At 47.7% G+C, this 16,653-nt stretch overlaps 1 protein-coding gene across 16 annotated transcripts in view; it reads left to right on the top strand.

Moving 5' to 3' along the window:
- The window catches only part of PC (pyruvate carboxylase), a 259,664-nt gene extending 256,182 nt beyond the window's left edge, over window positions 1-3,482 (top strand). For all 16 annotated transcript variants that reach the window (XM_083478197.1, XM_083478194.1, XM_083478192.1 and 13 more), the window contains one exon: window positions 1,910-3,482. In XM_083478197.1, the coding sequence (XP_083334323.1) occupies window positions 1,910-2,158 (249 nt within the window). In that variant the 3' untranslated portion in view covers window positions 2,159-3,482. The remainder of the gene's footprint in view (window positions 1-1,909) is intronic.
- Window positions 3,483-16,653: the final 13,171 nt, after the last annotated feature.

Here is a 16,653-nt window from a genome sequence, read left to right as displayed (position 1 = left end):
TGATTGGAGCACACATTTAGTTGAAAGCTATAAAATAAAACAAGAAAGCTTATGGTTATTGAGAGCCAGTGGTAGTCTAGTAGTTAGAGTTTCAGACTAGAACATGGGAGTGACTGGGGTTCAAATGCCCCCACTCGGCTACGAGACTCACTGGATGACCTTGAAGTCCAGTCACTGATGCCTCTCGTCACAATCCACCTCACAGGGTTGTTGTGGGGATTAAAAAATGAGGGAGAACCAGGCACACTACCTTGAGCTCCTTGGGGAAAAGGTGGGGTATGAAGGCATCAAATTAATAGGAAAGAGTTTGACAGTGGAACAGACTCCCACAAGAGGTGGTACACTCTCCTTCTTGATAGGAAAGAGTTCTATAGTCCTAGCTAACTGTCTAGTTGGAGAACCAAAGAAGCCATGCTTGCCCCATCGTTCTCAGAAGATAAATCCAAAATGGCCTCGCATCTCAAGGTCAAATGAGACTGGCAGGAGGAAGTTGTTAATAGGATGCAACCTAAAAAGTATCAGTCTAACTTCAAAGGGTAGAATGAGGTCAGCACAGAGTTCAAAGGTATGGGGATAATCTAGAGGTCTCTATCTGTTTAAACGCCATGCTAACCCCTTTTCTGAGTGGCACCCAGACTTCCAACAGGTAATAAATAAGCAGGCTAGCCGTGAGCAAATAAGGACCAGGGATAGATAAGTGGGTGGACAAGCTGGCGCCAAGATCCAGATCACAGCTTGCAAGATTAGACTTGCAGTTCGGGAAGATGAATCGAGTGCCCTTTCGGGTGCGTTTGTTTTGCTCGATTTGGATGCTTCTCTAATCATTAAAATTCATCCGTGCCCTCCTGGGAAAAAAAAATCTTGCAACCAGCAATGCAAATATTAAAAATAACAAGATTCATCAGCACTGAAATGCCAGTAACAATCAGCCTCAGAGGTGGGTAAGTAGGGGGTTGAAAATACAATTCTTACTCACCAGCGGTGATTTAACAAATGACAATACAGTGCTGGTATTGCATCCCTTTGGGGCCTGGTCCCTTCTCATCTGATCCAGCACCTTACCCTGCACCCTGTTCCCAACAGAGGGCTCAGCCAGATCCATCCAGGAGATCCCTAAGAGGGGGCATGAAGGAAACCACTTCCAGCAGGACAGGAGAGATACACATGGAGGTTCGCTTGGCTAACCGCTGAAAGCCGACAATAGACTCCCACTCCTCCTCCTCCGTGCATCTCTATCTCCAGTTACATTTTTAAGCAATCTATGAGCCAGTCTACATGTCCAGAGGACTGATAGGATGTCAGCTGTATAGGGAGTGTACTGTTTCAAATAAGGGGGGTGGCATAGTCCAATGGCTCCTGTGTCAAAAAAACAACAGTTGAAATACCAAATTCTACACACAAAGAAATCAAAAGAGAAGTCTAGGCTATGCCTTCAGTCTAAATCTTTGGCCTTAGTAAGAGCTGAGCTGTTCAGCAGTGGAACAGACTCCCACGAGAAGTGGTGGACTCTCCCTTCCCTGGAAGTTTTTAAGCAGAGGTTGGGTGGCCATCTGTCATATATGCACTGAGGATTCATGAATATTATTCAACACTATCTAAATTGTTAGTTGCAGATTTTGCTGAGTGGTTTTATTGTACTGAACCTTACTAGAATCTTGTCTATATGCCAATAAACGTTTGAGAATTGAACACAAAAAGAAGTATGATCTAGTTGAGATGCCTGCATTGCGGGGGGTTGGACTAGATGACCCAGGCTCCCTTCCAACTCCGATTTATACCCTGGGACTACAGCTCCCATCAACCAGCCTCTACTTGGTGCCCCAGCATCTGGGGCTGATGGGCGTTGTAGTCCAGACTGAGAAAAGCAATCCTGGCATATCATTCCTCTCCTCTCTCCCTTCTACTCCAGGAAATGCATTTCCACCCCAAAGCCCTGAAGGACGTCAAAGGCCAGATTGGGGCCCCCATGCCCGGGAAGGTGATTGACATCAAAGTGCGGGAAGGGGACCCCATCGAGAAGGGGAAGCCCCTCTGCGTCCTGAGCGCCATGAAGATGGAGACAGTGGTCAACTCGCCCTTGACGGGGACCATCAAGAAGATCTACGTCAAGCCAGAGATGAGCTTGGAAGGGGACGACCTGATCTTGGAGATTGAATAGCCAGCCCTCCCCTGCTCCAGAAGCAGAACAACTTGTCCCACTCGCACGCACACGACCACCCACTGAAAACTGCTGTTTCCCCTCCCTCCGTTGTAACCCAAGCCCTTGCAACGAAGCCCCTCCTTCTGTAGAAACTCTTCACCTTCTCCCCACTAACCCTTGCCAGGCCTGTATTCTGAATGCTTCAGATGGGGGGGAAGCGCACAGAAATAAAAGCATGGCAGCAGGGAGGGAGGGAGCGATCACTTGGGTCAGGGAGACACAGCAAGCGCCCGCTGGTTCCAACTTAGGAAGCAGACAGACAAGGAAAAGCCCCCCTTTTTTTGAGGAGGGGGGATTTCAGCTGCTGCCTCCTTTCAAGAAAGTGATGGCAATTTCAGCCCCCTCCACCAAAAGTGGAGCCTTGGAGAAAACAGACCTGAGTGGGGAAGGAGACCTCATCTCCATAGATGCACATGCGCCCTCTGCCCAGACCCCATGGACCAATTTAGCGGGGGGGGGGGCAGGGAGTTGTGCTAGGGATGCCATCGTTTCCTTACCACCTCCCTCTGCTGCTGCTGCTGCCCACTGCTGACTTCACTACATGCTTCTCCCCAACCTCGGGGAAAAAATCTTCTGTAGGACAGATTTCCTTCCTCAGAGCTCCACCCCACCCTCCACACCTCTTAGAATGAACATTTCAGGTCCAGCATTGCCTTATGGTTGGGGAGGAGGGGAGCAGGGTTAGGACCCTCCCTTCCTCTTCCATCACTCACTTCCTTAATCACTCATTACAATTGCCAAAACAGAGACTGCCTCTCAAGCCAAATTGCAGAGCAATGGGGGTGGGAGAAACCTTTTGGGGGGGTATGGAGCAGTTCAACTCCCTCCCCCCACATGTGATGTACAAAGCAATCCCAGTCACCAGAATGACCTAGGCCAGCTGCCACCAACATGGTAGCCCTCTGGTTTTTTTGGACTACAAATCCCATCAGCCTCAGCCAGCACGTACTGATGGGAGTTGTAGTCCAAAATGGCCGTGTTGGCCTCAGATGGTGTGTTGTTTACAGGGTTGTTCACCGAGGGCTGGGAGGGGAACCAGGGTGAGGTCCCCTCTTCCTCCTCCTCCCGCCCGTGGGTGAGGGAACAAAACGGAATAATGGAGCGCAAATCATTTCGACTCCACACTGAGGAACTGAACTGAGCCGGCCGGCATGTCGGCATCTGAAGAATCATGGTATTTTTTGATGAGACCAGCAGGTGAAACGTGGGATCCACAGAAATTTCACTTGAAAGAAACGAAATCTATATATAAATATATCTATATAAAAGCTCATCAAGACAATCCTGTGAGTGGCGTGTGGATCAAGGGAGGGTCTGTGTGGGTGTGATGGCGTCTCTCTCCCTCAGACAGAAGAAACTGAATGCTGGAAGAAGATTCAGGACAGATAGAGGACCTCTTCACGCCGTGCAGAGCTAAATTGTGGAACTCCCCTCCACAGGAGACAGTGACGGCTACTAGGCATAATGGCCCTGCTCTGCCTCCGCAGTCAGAGGCAATAATGCTTCTGTATACCAATTGCTGGAAGCCACAGGAAGGGGGGGGGTCTTGGGATCAGTTCCCGCTTGCAGGTTTCCCACATGCATCTTGTTGGCCCCTATGAGAGCAGAAGGCTGGACCAGATGCCTGTTGCCTGACTCTGAACTCTGGCTCCCTCTGGTTGCTGCTTAAATGCCCAAACGCTTCTCAACACTTTGCACACAACCTTTTGCCAGGTCACAGGGTGTGGTCCAGGGGTGGCTAATGGCTTTGGGCAGCTCCAGGGGCCGCGTTCACATTTTTCAAAACTTTTTAGGGCCGCACAGCAGCAGCTGGTCTGTGCGACCTCCCCTCCACATTCTTCCTATGAATGTTGGGCACACAACTCCCCTCCCTCCCTCTAGCTGATCACCCCCTCCTCAAATGATCAGTCTGATGATGGGTTAGGAGGGGGGCAGTCTGCACCCTCTTGGTGTTCTGGGCTGGGGGAGAGACCAAGGGCTCTGCCTATTTTAATCACCAAGATGGAGGGGGGGTCCTTGGGAGGCCAGAAAAGCATGGATTAGCTGGGGTGGGGGTTGATTCAGTTCACCATATCTCATGCCACGTCCCTCTCCCCTTTTAAAAAATATCTTTGTTTGGTACACTGCAAGACACAGTGCCTGTGTGTCTCTGCCCACCCACCACCTTAATTTGCCCAGAAGCGCAAGCTGGAGCTGGGTGTGGGTGAGAAAGAATGAGACAGGAGTCACGTTCAGTGTTGGACAAGATGAGTCTCTGTTTTTTAAATAGCTGCACAAGCTACAGTTCTCAACAATAGGTTTCCCCAGATTTGGGGGGGGGGGGCAATGCGCACACTACATCCTGATCCCAGGAAATTCTGTTGGCGCCCCACAGCTCACAAGAAGCCCTGGCAGCAAGAGTGATAGAAGGGACCCTGAGGATAATATAGTCCAACCCCCTGCAATGCAAGAATAGGCAACTGTCCCAAGTGGGGATTGAACCTGCAGCCTTGACCTCATCAGCACCACGCTCTAACCAACTGAGCTATCCAATCCTCTGAAAGTCAGCCCGCACTTGCATAAGGCAACATAGGCACATTTTCATCATAGGACCCTGTGTTCCACAAGTCTGCTTCTACTACCACCCTGACTTGAAGCAAAAAAAAAAAGCACCCCCTTCCCCAGGGGCAGAGGAAGGGGGGCAGTGGGGGTGGTCCGCCCTGGGTGTCATCACTGAGGGGGGTGCCCGCCCGTGACTCCCAAGCCTACCCCGAGCCGTCGGGGGGAGGGGCGGAGCTGCACTGCCTTGCCGGCGGCCTTCCCCCCTCCACCCTTCATTTTGACAGCTATGGGGAGGCTTGGGTGTCACGGGCAGGGGGGCGCCATTGCCCCCTCGCTCCTGGGCTGCTTCCTGGGGGGGGAGCCTCCCCCGAGCTGCCAAAGGAAGAGGGAAGGGAGGAAGGCTGCTGGCAAAGCAGTACGGCTCCCTCTCCCCCTGCCGCCGCCCAGGAAACAGCCCACCATGGGTGGCTCACCCCTGGGATGCTCCCCATGGCCCACCCCTGGGTGCACAGTATATGTGCCGCTCCAGGTGCGCCTCTGCCCTTCCTGGCTTTCAGGTGAGCATCCAAGCTAGGTCTGACGTCCAGTTTCTCCCCCAGGCCACAACTTACCTGTCCCTTTGGCTGGGGGGCTGGAAGAGAAGCCAGTGCAGGGAGGAGTAGGCAATGGATTTGCCAACTTTTTAATCTGACATTGCTCCTGTGGTATTAACTACCACCTCCTGTTACAGAAATTGAACAGGGGGGAGCTTCTTCAAACATCGGAAGGCAAAGCAATGGGGGAAGTCTCCTGCTAAATTTCAGCGCAGCCAGAAGCTGCTCAAAGGCACAGGAGCCCTCCCTGCACATGGAAGTTGGCAACCTTTCTAGGGAGACTCTCCCACAGACGCACTAAACTCCTCTGCCCAGGTTGTTCTCCTGCCTCTGCTTAGAATTACTTCCCCCCACGCAGCCTCTGCTTCACCAAAATGAGGAAATGCCGACTTCAAAGCATCTTCTTATTAACACGTCAATTATTCTTAAGCTATTATTGTCTTTTCAAACTGAGAAGTGAATTTTCGGAGAATTAAGTGAGCACTCAGCGGGGGCTGCTGAGACACAGCTCAGCTGGTTCTTCACAGCTGTAATTAGCTACCTACACACACGTGTGTGTGTGTGTGTGTGTGTGTGGCAGGGAAGAGTGAGGTGGCGTGCAGGTCATAAGAAAGAAAAAGTATTGTGCTCTGCATTCAAAGGTGAATGTTTGAGGACATTCCGTAGTAGTAAAGTGGGTGTTTCGTGTAAGGAAATTTGAGGTGCACAAAGAAAGGAGGAACCATATAGACGGAAAATGGGTTTTAAAAAATATAAATATTTTTGCACAGTCAATGGTCAAGAAGGTGGTTTATGCATGTGCTATGGAGGTTTGTCGGGCAGGTGGGACTCATCAACCTGGGAAGGTAGCCTAACTAGGAGAAGGAAAACTCTGACCCTAAATCTCTGCAGTCTTGCGGAATATCTTTGGGAGAAGAAAAAGCTAAGGAGTATCACCTCCTGGCAAATAGAAGGGGAAGAAATGGAGGCAGTGAGAGATTTTACTTTCTTGGGCTCCATGATCACTGCAGATGGTGACAGCAGCCACGAAATTAAAAGATGCCTGCATCTTGGGAGAAAAGCAATGACAAACCTAGACAGCATCTTAAAAAGTAGAGACATCACCTTGCCAACAAAGGTCCGTATAGTAAAAGCTATGGTTTTCCCAGTAGTGATGTATGGAAGTGAAAGCTGGACCATAAAGAAGGCTGATCGCTGAAGAATTGATGCTTTTGAATTATGGTGCGGGAGGAGACTCTTGAGAGTCCCAAGATCAAACCTATCCATTCTTAAGGAAATCAGCCCTGAGTGCTCACTGGAAGGACAGATCCTGAAGCTGAGGCTTCAATACTTTGGCCACCTCATGAGAAGAGAAGACTCCCTGGAAAAGACCCTGATGTTGGGAAAGATGGAGGGCACAAGGAGAAGGGGACGACAGGGACGAGATGGTTGGACAGTGTTCTCGAAGCTACCAGCATGAATTTGACCAAACTGCGGGAGGCAGTGGAAGACAGAAGTGCCTGGTGTGCTCTGGTCCATGGGGTCACGAAGAGTCGGACACGACTAATGACTAAACAAAAACCCTGCACAACTCCAATGTGTAATCCCGAAAGCTGCCTCCTGGCAACTCCTGCAGCCAAGCTGGTGCCAAATGTCTTGCTCTGCTTTCCTTGGGACCACATCAGTGAGGCTGAGAGGGGGGTCTTGTCTGGGCAGCTCAGGAGCTTCCAGGCATGTTACTTGGGTGCTGCTAATGCAGCGGTTTGACCTCCTCACCGGAGGAGGGAGTGGCATCCCTGTTCCCAAAGGGCAAAAAATGGAAGCATCTGGACTGGTGCAAACTATTCCAGCTCTATAGAGAAAAGAGAAACTTGTTACATCTTTCTCTTTCCACCTCCGCCACCTTGTTAGCAGTAACTAAATATTAAAAAGTCACGCTGAAACAATAATCTCCCAAGTCTGGCTTGCATTTGTAATTGCAAATGCCTGCCCATGGCCCATTTTGCCAAAAAATTGCAAATTTAATTACAAGCTTCAAGTCTCAAAGCTTGAGTTTAGCTTCTTTGAATTTGTAGAAAGTCTCTGAAACTCACTGCTGCCTGCGCTCCAGTCTCCAAGCAGCGGCAGACTCCAGGGATGCCTATGCTTACCCAGGATTCAGTTTCCTTGGAATGACAGTCAGTGGAGACTGCGACATCCTTAAGATATATGGCTTGGTTTACACATATACCGTATTTTTCGCTCTATAACACGCACCCGACCATAACACGCACATAGTTTTTAGAGGAGGAAAACAAGAAAAAAAATATTCTAAACAAAACAGTGGATGTATGATTTTTGTGGTTCATGCTGTGGCCACAGACATGTGATCTGACGGTGAGTTTGGGGTAGCCCAATGCAAAAATCCTGAGGATCCATGTGGATCCACGCTTTGTAACCACGTTTTTGCACCACTGCGGCCCCAGGCAACAGTGGGTGCGTGATTTTTTTTGGGTGCAAGCTGTAGCCATGGACATGCTATGTGATCTGATGGTGAATTTGGGGTGACCCAGTGCTAAAATCCTGAGGATCCATGTGGATCCGTGCTTTGTAACCAGGCTCTTTGTCCCTCTCTTCTCCCCACTAAGCAGCTCTTCTCCCGCTTTGCTGTTTCAAAGCAAGCAAAGCGAGTCACGTAGGAGGGAAGGAAGGGGAACCATGGATCCTCTGCTCACGACTGCAGCAGATCCCCCCGCCACCCGTAGGCATTCGCTCCATAACACGCACAGACATTTCCCCTTACTTTCTAGGAGGAAAAAAGTGAGTGTTATGGAGCAAAAAATACGGTATTTACAACCTGAGCATAGAGTGGAGGGGCTCACTGTAATAGCACCATAACAGAAGTTGCTTAGGTTAGGTTTCCAAGAAAGCCACAGCTTGGGGTCCAGTGCAGAGCAAGACACACCTCTGTGTCCCCAGCTTCCAGCATCAGGCAAACTTAAACATAAAACTATCCCATATACAGCCCCCCCTTGGCCTATTCTCCGTCTTACAATAACTTGGCATCCAGGCAAGTGAGGTAGCAAAATGCCGCCCATTTGTTCCTATGGCAACAGATATGGTATCTTTGGATATGGTAAATAGCAGTACTTAACTGACCAGCCAAGGTCATTATGTTAACAAAGGAACTTTCTGGATGCTTCTGCAGCCTCTTCTGTAAGACAGCCTGGAAGGGACCTAGTGTATCATCTAGACTGACCCTGCAAAAAAAGAGAAACCCCTCCAAAATATCTGTTTTTATCTATGCAACACCCTTCTCCAATGTTTTGTGCTACAACTCCAGGTTGATGGAAGTCATAATCCAGAATATCTGGTGGGCACCAGGTTGGGGAAGCCTACAGCATTCAAAGTGCTTTACAGCCACTTTAACCATTACAACAGCCTGCAAATTCATGCAGAGTTGAGTTTCGAACCAGTCACATCCCGGATTGCAGCAAAGCCTTCCATTCAGCTGCTGCTGCTGCTGGCCTTGACAACAACCTCTGGGCGCAAATGAGCCTATCAATTTGCATTGTGCTGCTCCTTTTCCTGCCCATAAAGCATCTTCAAATTGAATTCACAGGCGGAGGGATTCAAAGAGCCAATCGATAGCATTAACAATTCATGATTCATGCTGGGTTAATTATGAGGCAACAAGGCCAGAGCTCAGTCAAGGTCATGCCATTGCCTGCCTCTGCTCTGCACAGCCTCTCCTAGCCCCTGAAAAGCTTCCAACACCCAATTGCCCCTTTGGAGGGAGACATCCTTGGACAACCCACTGCATCATGAGCATTGAAGGACCAGCCTAATCAGGCAGCAAAATTAAGTGTCGATAATTTCCCATGAACTCCATGTCCAAATCATCCCTTATGGGAGAAGGAGGTGAACTCCCTGCACTCAGAAAGCTCGCCTATCAGGGAGCATCTGCTGAACGTGCAAAGGGCATATCCACACATTCACCACTTGCAATCAGAAGCAACCACGTGGACCACCTAATTCTGCTGCATCTATCTATGTCTCCAACTTTCGTCCAAAGATCCCAGGGTGATTCACAGCATGAAAATAGAGGATAAAAGCACAAAATAATTAAGCAAAGCAAAACAATAACCCAAAAAATCAAATAACTAAAAAAAACATTTAAAAGGCTGCAGAATATTAATCGGCCCCAAGTCTGGTTGAACATTTTTGCCTGGCACCAGAGATGTATAATGAAGGTGCCAGGCGAAACTCCCTGGGGAGAGCATTCCACAAATGGGGAGCCACCACAGAAAAGGCCCATTCTCATGTCACCCTCATAGTGACTGTTTCACGCAGCTTCATAACTGCACAAGAGCAATTTTGATTTTTTTTCTATTAAAAAAAGGGCGTGAGATAGAGCGGGGGAGACACACACACACACAGAGAGAGAGAGAGAGAGAGAGAGACTCCTGGTGCATGTATGCAAGTCCTTTTAAAGTTCAAGGGTATTTTACCCACTTGAAAACATTTTCCAAACCTCACTATTCTCCCCCTCCACTCATCGAACAAGGCTTTTTCTTGGCATCCTTTCATAATCTTCCTCCCCTTTGGAGTGAAATTGACTAGATCAGAATACAGAGGATTTCATCGCTGTAGAAAAGAGGGGAAGAGTGTGCATGCAATCTGCATCTTGAGACAAACAGCAGATCCGCACCTTACATTTAAAGCACCTTACATTTAAAGCACATTTAAAGCATGCAGCTTTCCCAAAAGAATTCTGGGGACTGTAGTCTCCCCCCCCACACACACACAATTCCCAGCATCCTTAGCAAACGACAACTCCCAGGATTCTTTGGAGGAAGCCATGTTCTTTAAATGTGTGTTGAATGTGCTTTAAATGTATGGTGTGATTGCAAGCCTAAATGCAGGCCTGCAACACCCAGTCGCCTTTTTGTTAATTCTCCCCTCTTCTCACTCTGTTCCCACCACTTTGAGTAATATCTAGCCTGAGAAAAACCTCTGGAGAACTCGAAATGCCTCTCGTTTTATGACATATTTTGGTTGGTCCAAATAAATCTATTGCCCACCTGTGAGTTTAGGTAAATAAACCATCTTCCTTGGCTGCGGCAAAATTTGTCACCAACACTGACACTCTCACGTTCATTAGTTGTGTCTCACTATAAGAGGTGTTTCTCATTTCTTAAAGGGCTTTGAGCACAGGCCCACAACATGAATTTGCATAACATTTGCACATGCCAATATTTTTGTATTGATACCTCTGGTCAAATCAAGATGTTGATTGGCTGGGATTGCACCAGTGCTGTGCTCTGCACTGCGCTCAACCAAATTAATAATAATAATAATATTTTTAAAAATATTTTTATTTTGCAAATTACAGTACGATGAACAGCAATGACAAAGCAGTTACAGATCTCTCGGGTGTCATTATTACAGTATATTCTTTTATATATATTTTTATATAAACCATTTCCATTGGCTTATTGAATGTTTACAGATAAATTATAAACAGATAAAAACATTGACAGGATTATTGTAATAACCTGCAATTTCATAGAAGTATATATTTAAAGGAGATGAATAAATGAGCAAATTAAGTGAATGTGGATATGCAGAAGATATTAAAAACAAATTTAAGGAACCACAGAAAGAGGGGGAAGGAAGTCAAGTTTTGAAATGCCAAAATGATTGTAAAAATGTATAAAATTAGTGAAATGTATAAACTTGAAAAGTATAAATAATTTTTTAAAAAAGAAAAATATATATATAGGCATTAAAATCAGAGAGAAAAAATCAGTAAAACAACTATCTAATATAGTCCCTCCAAAATCCTGGGTGGGTAGTTGGAGGTTGTGAACTCTCAAGAGAAGGATTTATGAGCATTAGGAATGGAAACCATTCCATGTCAAATTGATTAGATATAGCTTCGCCCCTCACTTTATGCATATCATGTGTCAATCTTTCCATGACAGCGAGACGCCAAAAACTCTATTTCGTGATCAAAAAAATCAGAGGACATTTTCCAGCCTCTGACTTTTGTTGATCTGACTGCAACCAAAAGGACATTGCTAAGATCTTTATGGAAAGTTAATTTAATAGTAATGATAACAATGACAAACAACAGCAACAGAAAGGGAGGACAAGGTGTTAAGTTGTGGGTGAGCATATCAGACAACACAGCGATTCTTCAAACAGCTCTTGTTTATTCACAGGCCAGAACAGAACTCAACTGAAGGGTTCAGTCAGCCTGCTTATATGGAGCTCCAGTACAACGTAACTGTAACAATTTTCTAAAACTATCCAATCACTGAACGTCACTTTCGATTTGCATAACTATTTGCATAACTATCTACAGTATCCCCCTGCTGGCCCAGGGTGAGAACTTCAGTACATAACACAAGGGGCAGAAGATTTAGAGCTCTGCACAAAAGACCCAGGACTCAGCCCCCACCCCCACCCCTGCCCAGGCTACCTGCAAACACTCCTGGTAGTTATCAAGGTACCAAATGCTGGATTAGTCCTAGCAGCATGGCAGCCTTTGGGGGAAACTTGCTCTTCCGTAGGACCATCCCTGCCATGCAACAGATTGGGCGTTCGAAAACCGCCATGCTTCAGGTTGGAGGGGGCAGATGAAGTGCTGAAGGCATGTCAGAACAGTACCATTTTCAGAAGGGTTCCCACTATGCAGCAAAAATGGCAGCATTTTGTGACAGCTTAAAGGCACTTTATCAGATGGACAGAATGTCATGCTGAGGTGGGTGCAGCAAGACCTCTTTAAATTGTTGGTCCTAACATAAGTGGGAGTTTCAAAAGACCAGCACAGCTCCTCTGCAATGCTCAGCCTAAACATGCACTTTCCAGAAGGGCGGTTAGTTCTAGGAGTCTGCTGCAGCCAAAATCAACAGTAGGCCTTGTGACACCCCTTAGAGACCGACCAGTTATGCCAGGGAAGAAGACCCTCCAGGTGCCCCTATTTTCCAGGGACAGTCCCTGTTTCTGATTTGATCTTGGAAGGTTCCACTATCCCTTAGGATGTCCCTATTTTCATTGGAGAATTGTTGGAAGGTATAGAGTTATGCGACCCCCGAGCCAAGGAGATAAGTAATTATATAACCTTCAGAAGACATCTGAAGGCAGTCCTGTATAGGGAAGTTTTTTAATGTTTAATGATTTATTAGGTTTAATGTAAGTTGGAAGCCACCTAGAGTGGCTGGGGCAACCCAGTCAGATAGGTGGGGCAGAAATATGATGATGATGATGATGATAGAATAGGACATCCCTATTTTCATCAGGAAAATGTTGCAGGGTATGCAGCAGAAGTTTTCATGGACTAGTTCCCACTTCACCAGATGCATGCATCAGACTAAAATGGACAGGTGAATACATGAAAGCTCATCCCATAATACAAGCTGCCAGTCCTTAAGCCTTAAAGTTCAATGTGTGTAGTAGGGTTTTCACCTGTCTTGTATAATGCAGTGGTACCTTGGTTGTCGAACGGCTTAGCTCCTGAAAAAATCGGCTCCCGAATGTCACAAACCTGGAAGTAAGCGTTCCGGTTTATGAACATTTTTTGGAAGCCAAACTTCCAGCATGGCTTCTGCGGCTTCTGCTTGAGTGCAGGAAGTTCCTGCACCCAATCGGAAGCCACGTGTTATGTACTGAGTTGAATAGGATCCAAACTGCAGCAGTCTGATTGGTCCTAGAACAATAGGATCCAAAATGCAGCAGTCTGATTGGTCCTAGAACAATAGGATTCAGAATGCAGCAGTCTGATTGGTCCTAGAACAATAGGATTCAGAATGCAGCAGTCTGATTGGTCCTAGAACAATGCAGCAGTATGGTTGGTTGGCAGGAACCACCCAATCCTGCTCCAGATAGAAGTGAATCCACAACCTGATTGGCTTACAGTAGAATTCCGGAATTAGCCAATCATGTGCAGCCCATTGTGTAAATAATGTATATAAAGCAGATACTGTGAGGGGACTTGCATTCATTCCTCCTCACCACTATGAGCTGAATAAAGAGCATGAAATCACTTTGCGACTCTGAGTATATTTCACTGGCGACGAAGGTGGGATCCCGCTGAGCTGACTGCCACACATAGCACCGCAGCACCGCCACCTGCCGCACCGCTGCCTCGCACCGTGTATCCAGGCTTCAGCCCGGGACACAAGGAACTCAGAATGGCAGCCAACAGCAGCTTCTCGCCATTCAACCCAGCATCTGGAGACTGGGAAGCGTACGCCTCCCGTTTCACCTTCCTCCTAGAAGCCAAAGGGGTCACCGACGAAGAAGACGCCAAGAAGAGGGCGATATTCTTCAGTGTCTGCGGAGAGGAGACATTTGAAATTGCCCGGGCTCTCCTTGCGCCTGAAGACGTCGCTACTGTTCCATACAAAACAATAATGGAACAGCTGAAGGGGCACTTTTCGCCGCAGCCCTCAGTGGTGGCTCGTCGAAATGCCTTCTACGCGAAGCGGCAAGCCCCTGGGGAAACCATAACTGGGTTTGTGACGTCTCTCCGCCAAGCCGCCCGGTTCTGCAACTTCTCAGAGCTGGAGAACATGCTTCGTGACCGCCTCGTCGGTGGCCTGCAGGATGAGAAGCTGCAACGACGCCTCTACGCTAAGAAGGACCTAACGTTCCAGGTCGCTCTGGAGGAGGCCCTGGCAACGGAAGCTGCCGAGAGGTCGACGCAAGAGGCACGGCCGAGCCTGCCATCCCAACCGAGGGTCCACCATGAAGACCTCACCGATGACTCAGGATCCGACAGGGAGGAGGTGCACCGAGTACGCAGCGCACTCAAGCAGCGCACAGACCACAGCTGCCTCGACAAGAAGGAGGGAACTGCGCAAGCTGCGGGGAGAGTCACGAGAGGAGGACCTGCCGTTTCCGCAACGCAGAGTGCAGGCAGTGCAGAAAATTGGGACACATCGCCCGGGTGTGTCGGGCTCGGCCCACCCGACACCAGGCATCAGATGACCAATCCAAGAGCCCCAGGTCCCGGGGCCCAACGCACCAAGGCAACTCGACGGAGCTCAAGGACTTCCAGGTATACCAGTTGCCCCACCCCAACGTAGAGAAAATTTATGTAGAGGTACAGATAGAGGGGGCCCCATGCCGCATGGAGCTTTTCACCACGCTTTGGTTTTTGAACGGTTTTGGGAGTCGAATGGACTCCCAGAACGGATTAAGTTTGATAACCAGGGTACCACTGTACAGGATTGTCCTGTACTGTATTTCATGTCTCCTCAATATCTCTCTCTCTCTCTCTCTCTCTCTCTCTCTCTCTCTCTCTCTCTCTCTCTGTGTGTGTGTGTGTGTGTGTGTGTGCTAAGTTAGAGATCATCTCCAAATGCAAGGCTATGTGAAAGCAGATGCATTTAAGCTCTGGGTAGCCAAGCACAGACAGATTTACAAATTCGTGTGTGACAAATTCCAGAGGGGCTATCCTGTTAGGCTGCTATAGATTGTAATGGATTGTTTTAAAGTCACTTCAGCACCAGATGAAAAGAAAAAGAAAAAGTCCCCCACCCTGTCCTATATTTTGCCAGAAGAAAGGTGGCAACCCTGGTACAGTAGTGGGTGGCAAAATTTAAGACAGCTTTACTAGGTCAGAAAAACAGCAGCAGCTGGGAATTCACAAAAGTGGAGTCCACTGGCCTACAAATAACACAGGCTTATGCAGAGGCATTTCCTCGCCTTATCTTTACACGTGTGTAGAATGAAGTCATGTTCTCCTAGGAAAAGCAGGCCTGGATTATCAGAGCTGGATGCCTGATTCAGCGGGAACAAAGTGCCTACTTTCTATCAAACTGTCTCAAGGTTGTTTTTCCTGCACAAACCGTTCTTGACACATTCTTAATGCAGCCTGAGTAAGCAGATTCTCCTAACGGTACCGTTTCACACAATGTTTTTGCATTTCTTCACATGTATAAATCAATGTGTTTATCCACCACAGGCATCACAAGCCTTCAGTTGTCCCAGTGAGTGTAGATAAGATTGTTAGCATCTTTCCCAGTTCTACCTGATGAGCTCTGTGTATCTCGCTACCTTGCATATTCCACCCGTAGAAGCCTTGTCCTAAACAACTCACTGTGTGTGTGTGTGTGTGTGTGTGTGTGTGTGCGCGCGCGTGTGTGTGTGCGTGCTATATCACACCACTGACACAAGCTAAGGGCTCCTCCAGCAACCGATTTCTTGGCCACATTCATTCTGATTTGCTTGCATAAAGCTCAGTTGGCAGAGCATGAACCTTTTTATCTCAGGGTTGTGGGTTCGAGCCCCACGTTGGGCAAAAGGATTCCTGCATTGCAGGGGTTGGACTAGATGACCCTTGTGGACCCTTCCAACTCTACAATTCTGTGATTATATGTGGAGGTTAGATTGTATCCAATCTTGGTAAGCACTCGTTCTTATTTGTGTGCAGTTGTTATTTTATTATATTTATATATTTTAAAATTGATATACCACTTGATTGTAAAACAAAGTAACGACCTCAAAGCTGTTTTCAAAAAGAAGTTAAACGGCGACAGTAAATATGATTTACCCGCAGTGTATTTATTTATACATCTTCCCATTAATCATTCATCTGCTCCACACTTTCCAATGTGTTTCCAAACTGCAGAGAGTCCTGGTTGTTCAGGTTTTTTAACGTGGATTTGTTGCACTACTGCAACAGACACTTGAAAGGACTGCAATTGTGCAAGCCAAAAGTTCCCTGCACGTTCTTGAATCCGTCCCACAAAATAGTGGTAGTCTGAAGGCAACCCCCTCCCCTCCAATTTGATTGGAGTAAGGAGCACTTTCATATCCTGTAGTCAAGGAAGCATGTAGCAGCTGCAGTTCTTCACAGAGAACATTGTACATATTATCACTCAAACTGTGGCTCACACCTCCGAAGCCTGGCTGACAATCACACATCCACCTTTAGAGGTTATTTTCAAACTATGCTGATGTTTTACGTGCACATCCTTCCTTTCCTCATTACCTGAGTGTTGCAGCTCAGTTGCAAATCTGGCTACAGTCTAGAACAGTGTTTCCCAACCTTTTTTGGGCAAAGGCACACTTGTTTGATGAAAAAAATCTCGAGGCACACCACCATTACAGCCCCGTGACGTCAGCGCGCAGCGTCACGCTGGGAGGGACGCACGAAAGTGTAAGTTTCAATTTTTCCCCCTCCCCCTTGCCGGGGAACCTCCAAGCTTTGGGGGTGGGGGGGGAGGAGGCAGCAAAGCGAGGGACTGAGGGACTCCTCCAACGACAAGGGTTGGGGAAGAAGAGAAAGGGCTATTCCGCTCCAGTCACGGGAGGGGAATATGTACTGGCCCAACTGGTGTGCGGTCT

Source organism: Podarcis liolepis (genome assembly GCF_965112155.1).
Source record: "Podarcis liolepis genome assembly, chromosome: 15".
Lineage (NCBI taxonomy): Eukaryota > Metazoa > Chordata > Lepidosauria > Squamata > Lacertidae > Podarcis > Podarcis liolepis.
This window is presented reverse-complemented; position numbering and strand designations above follow the sequence as displayed.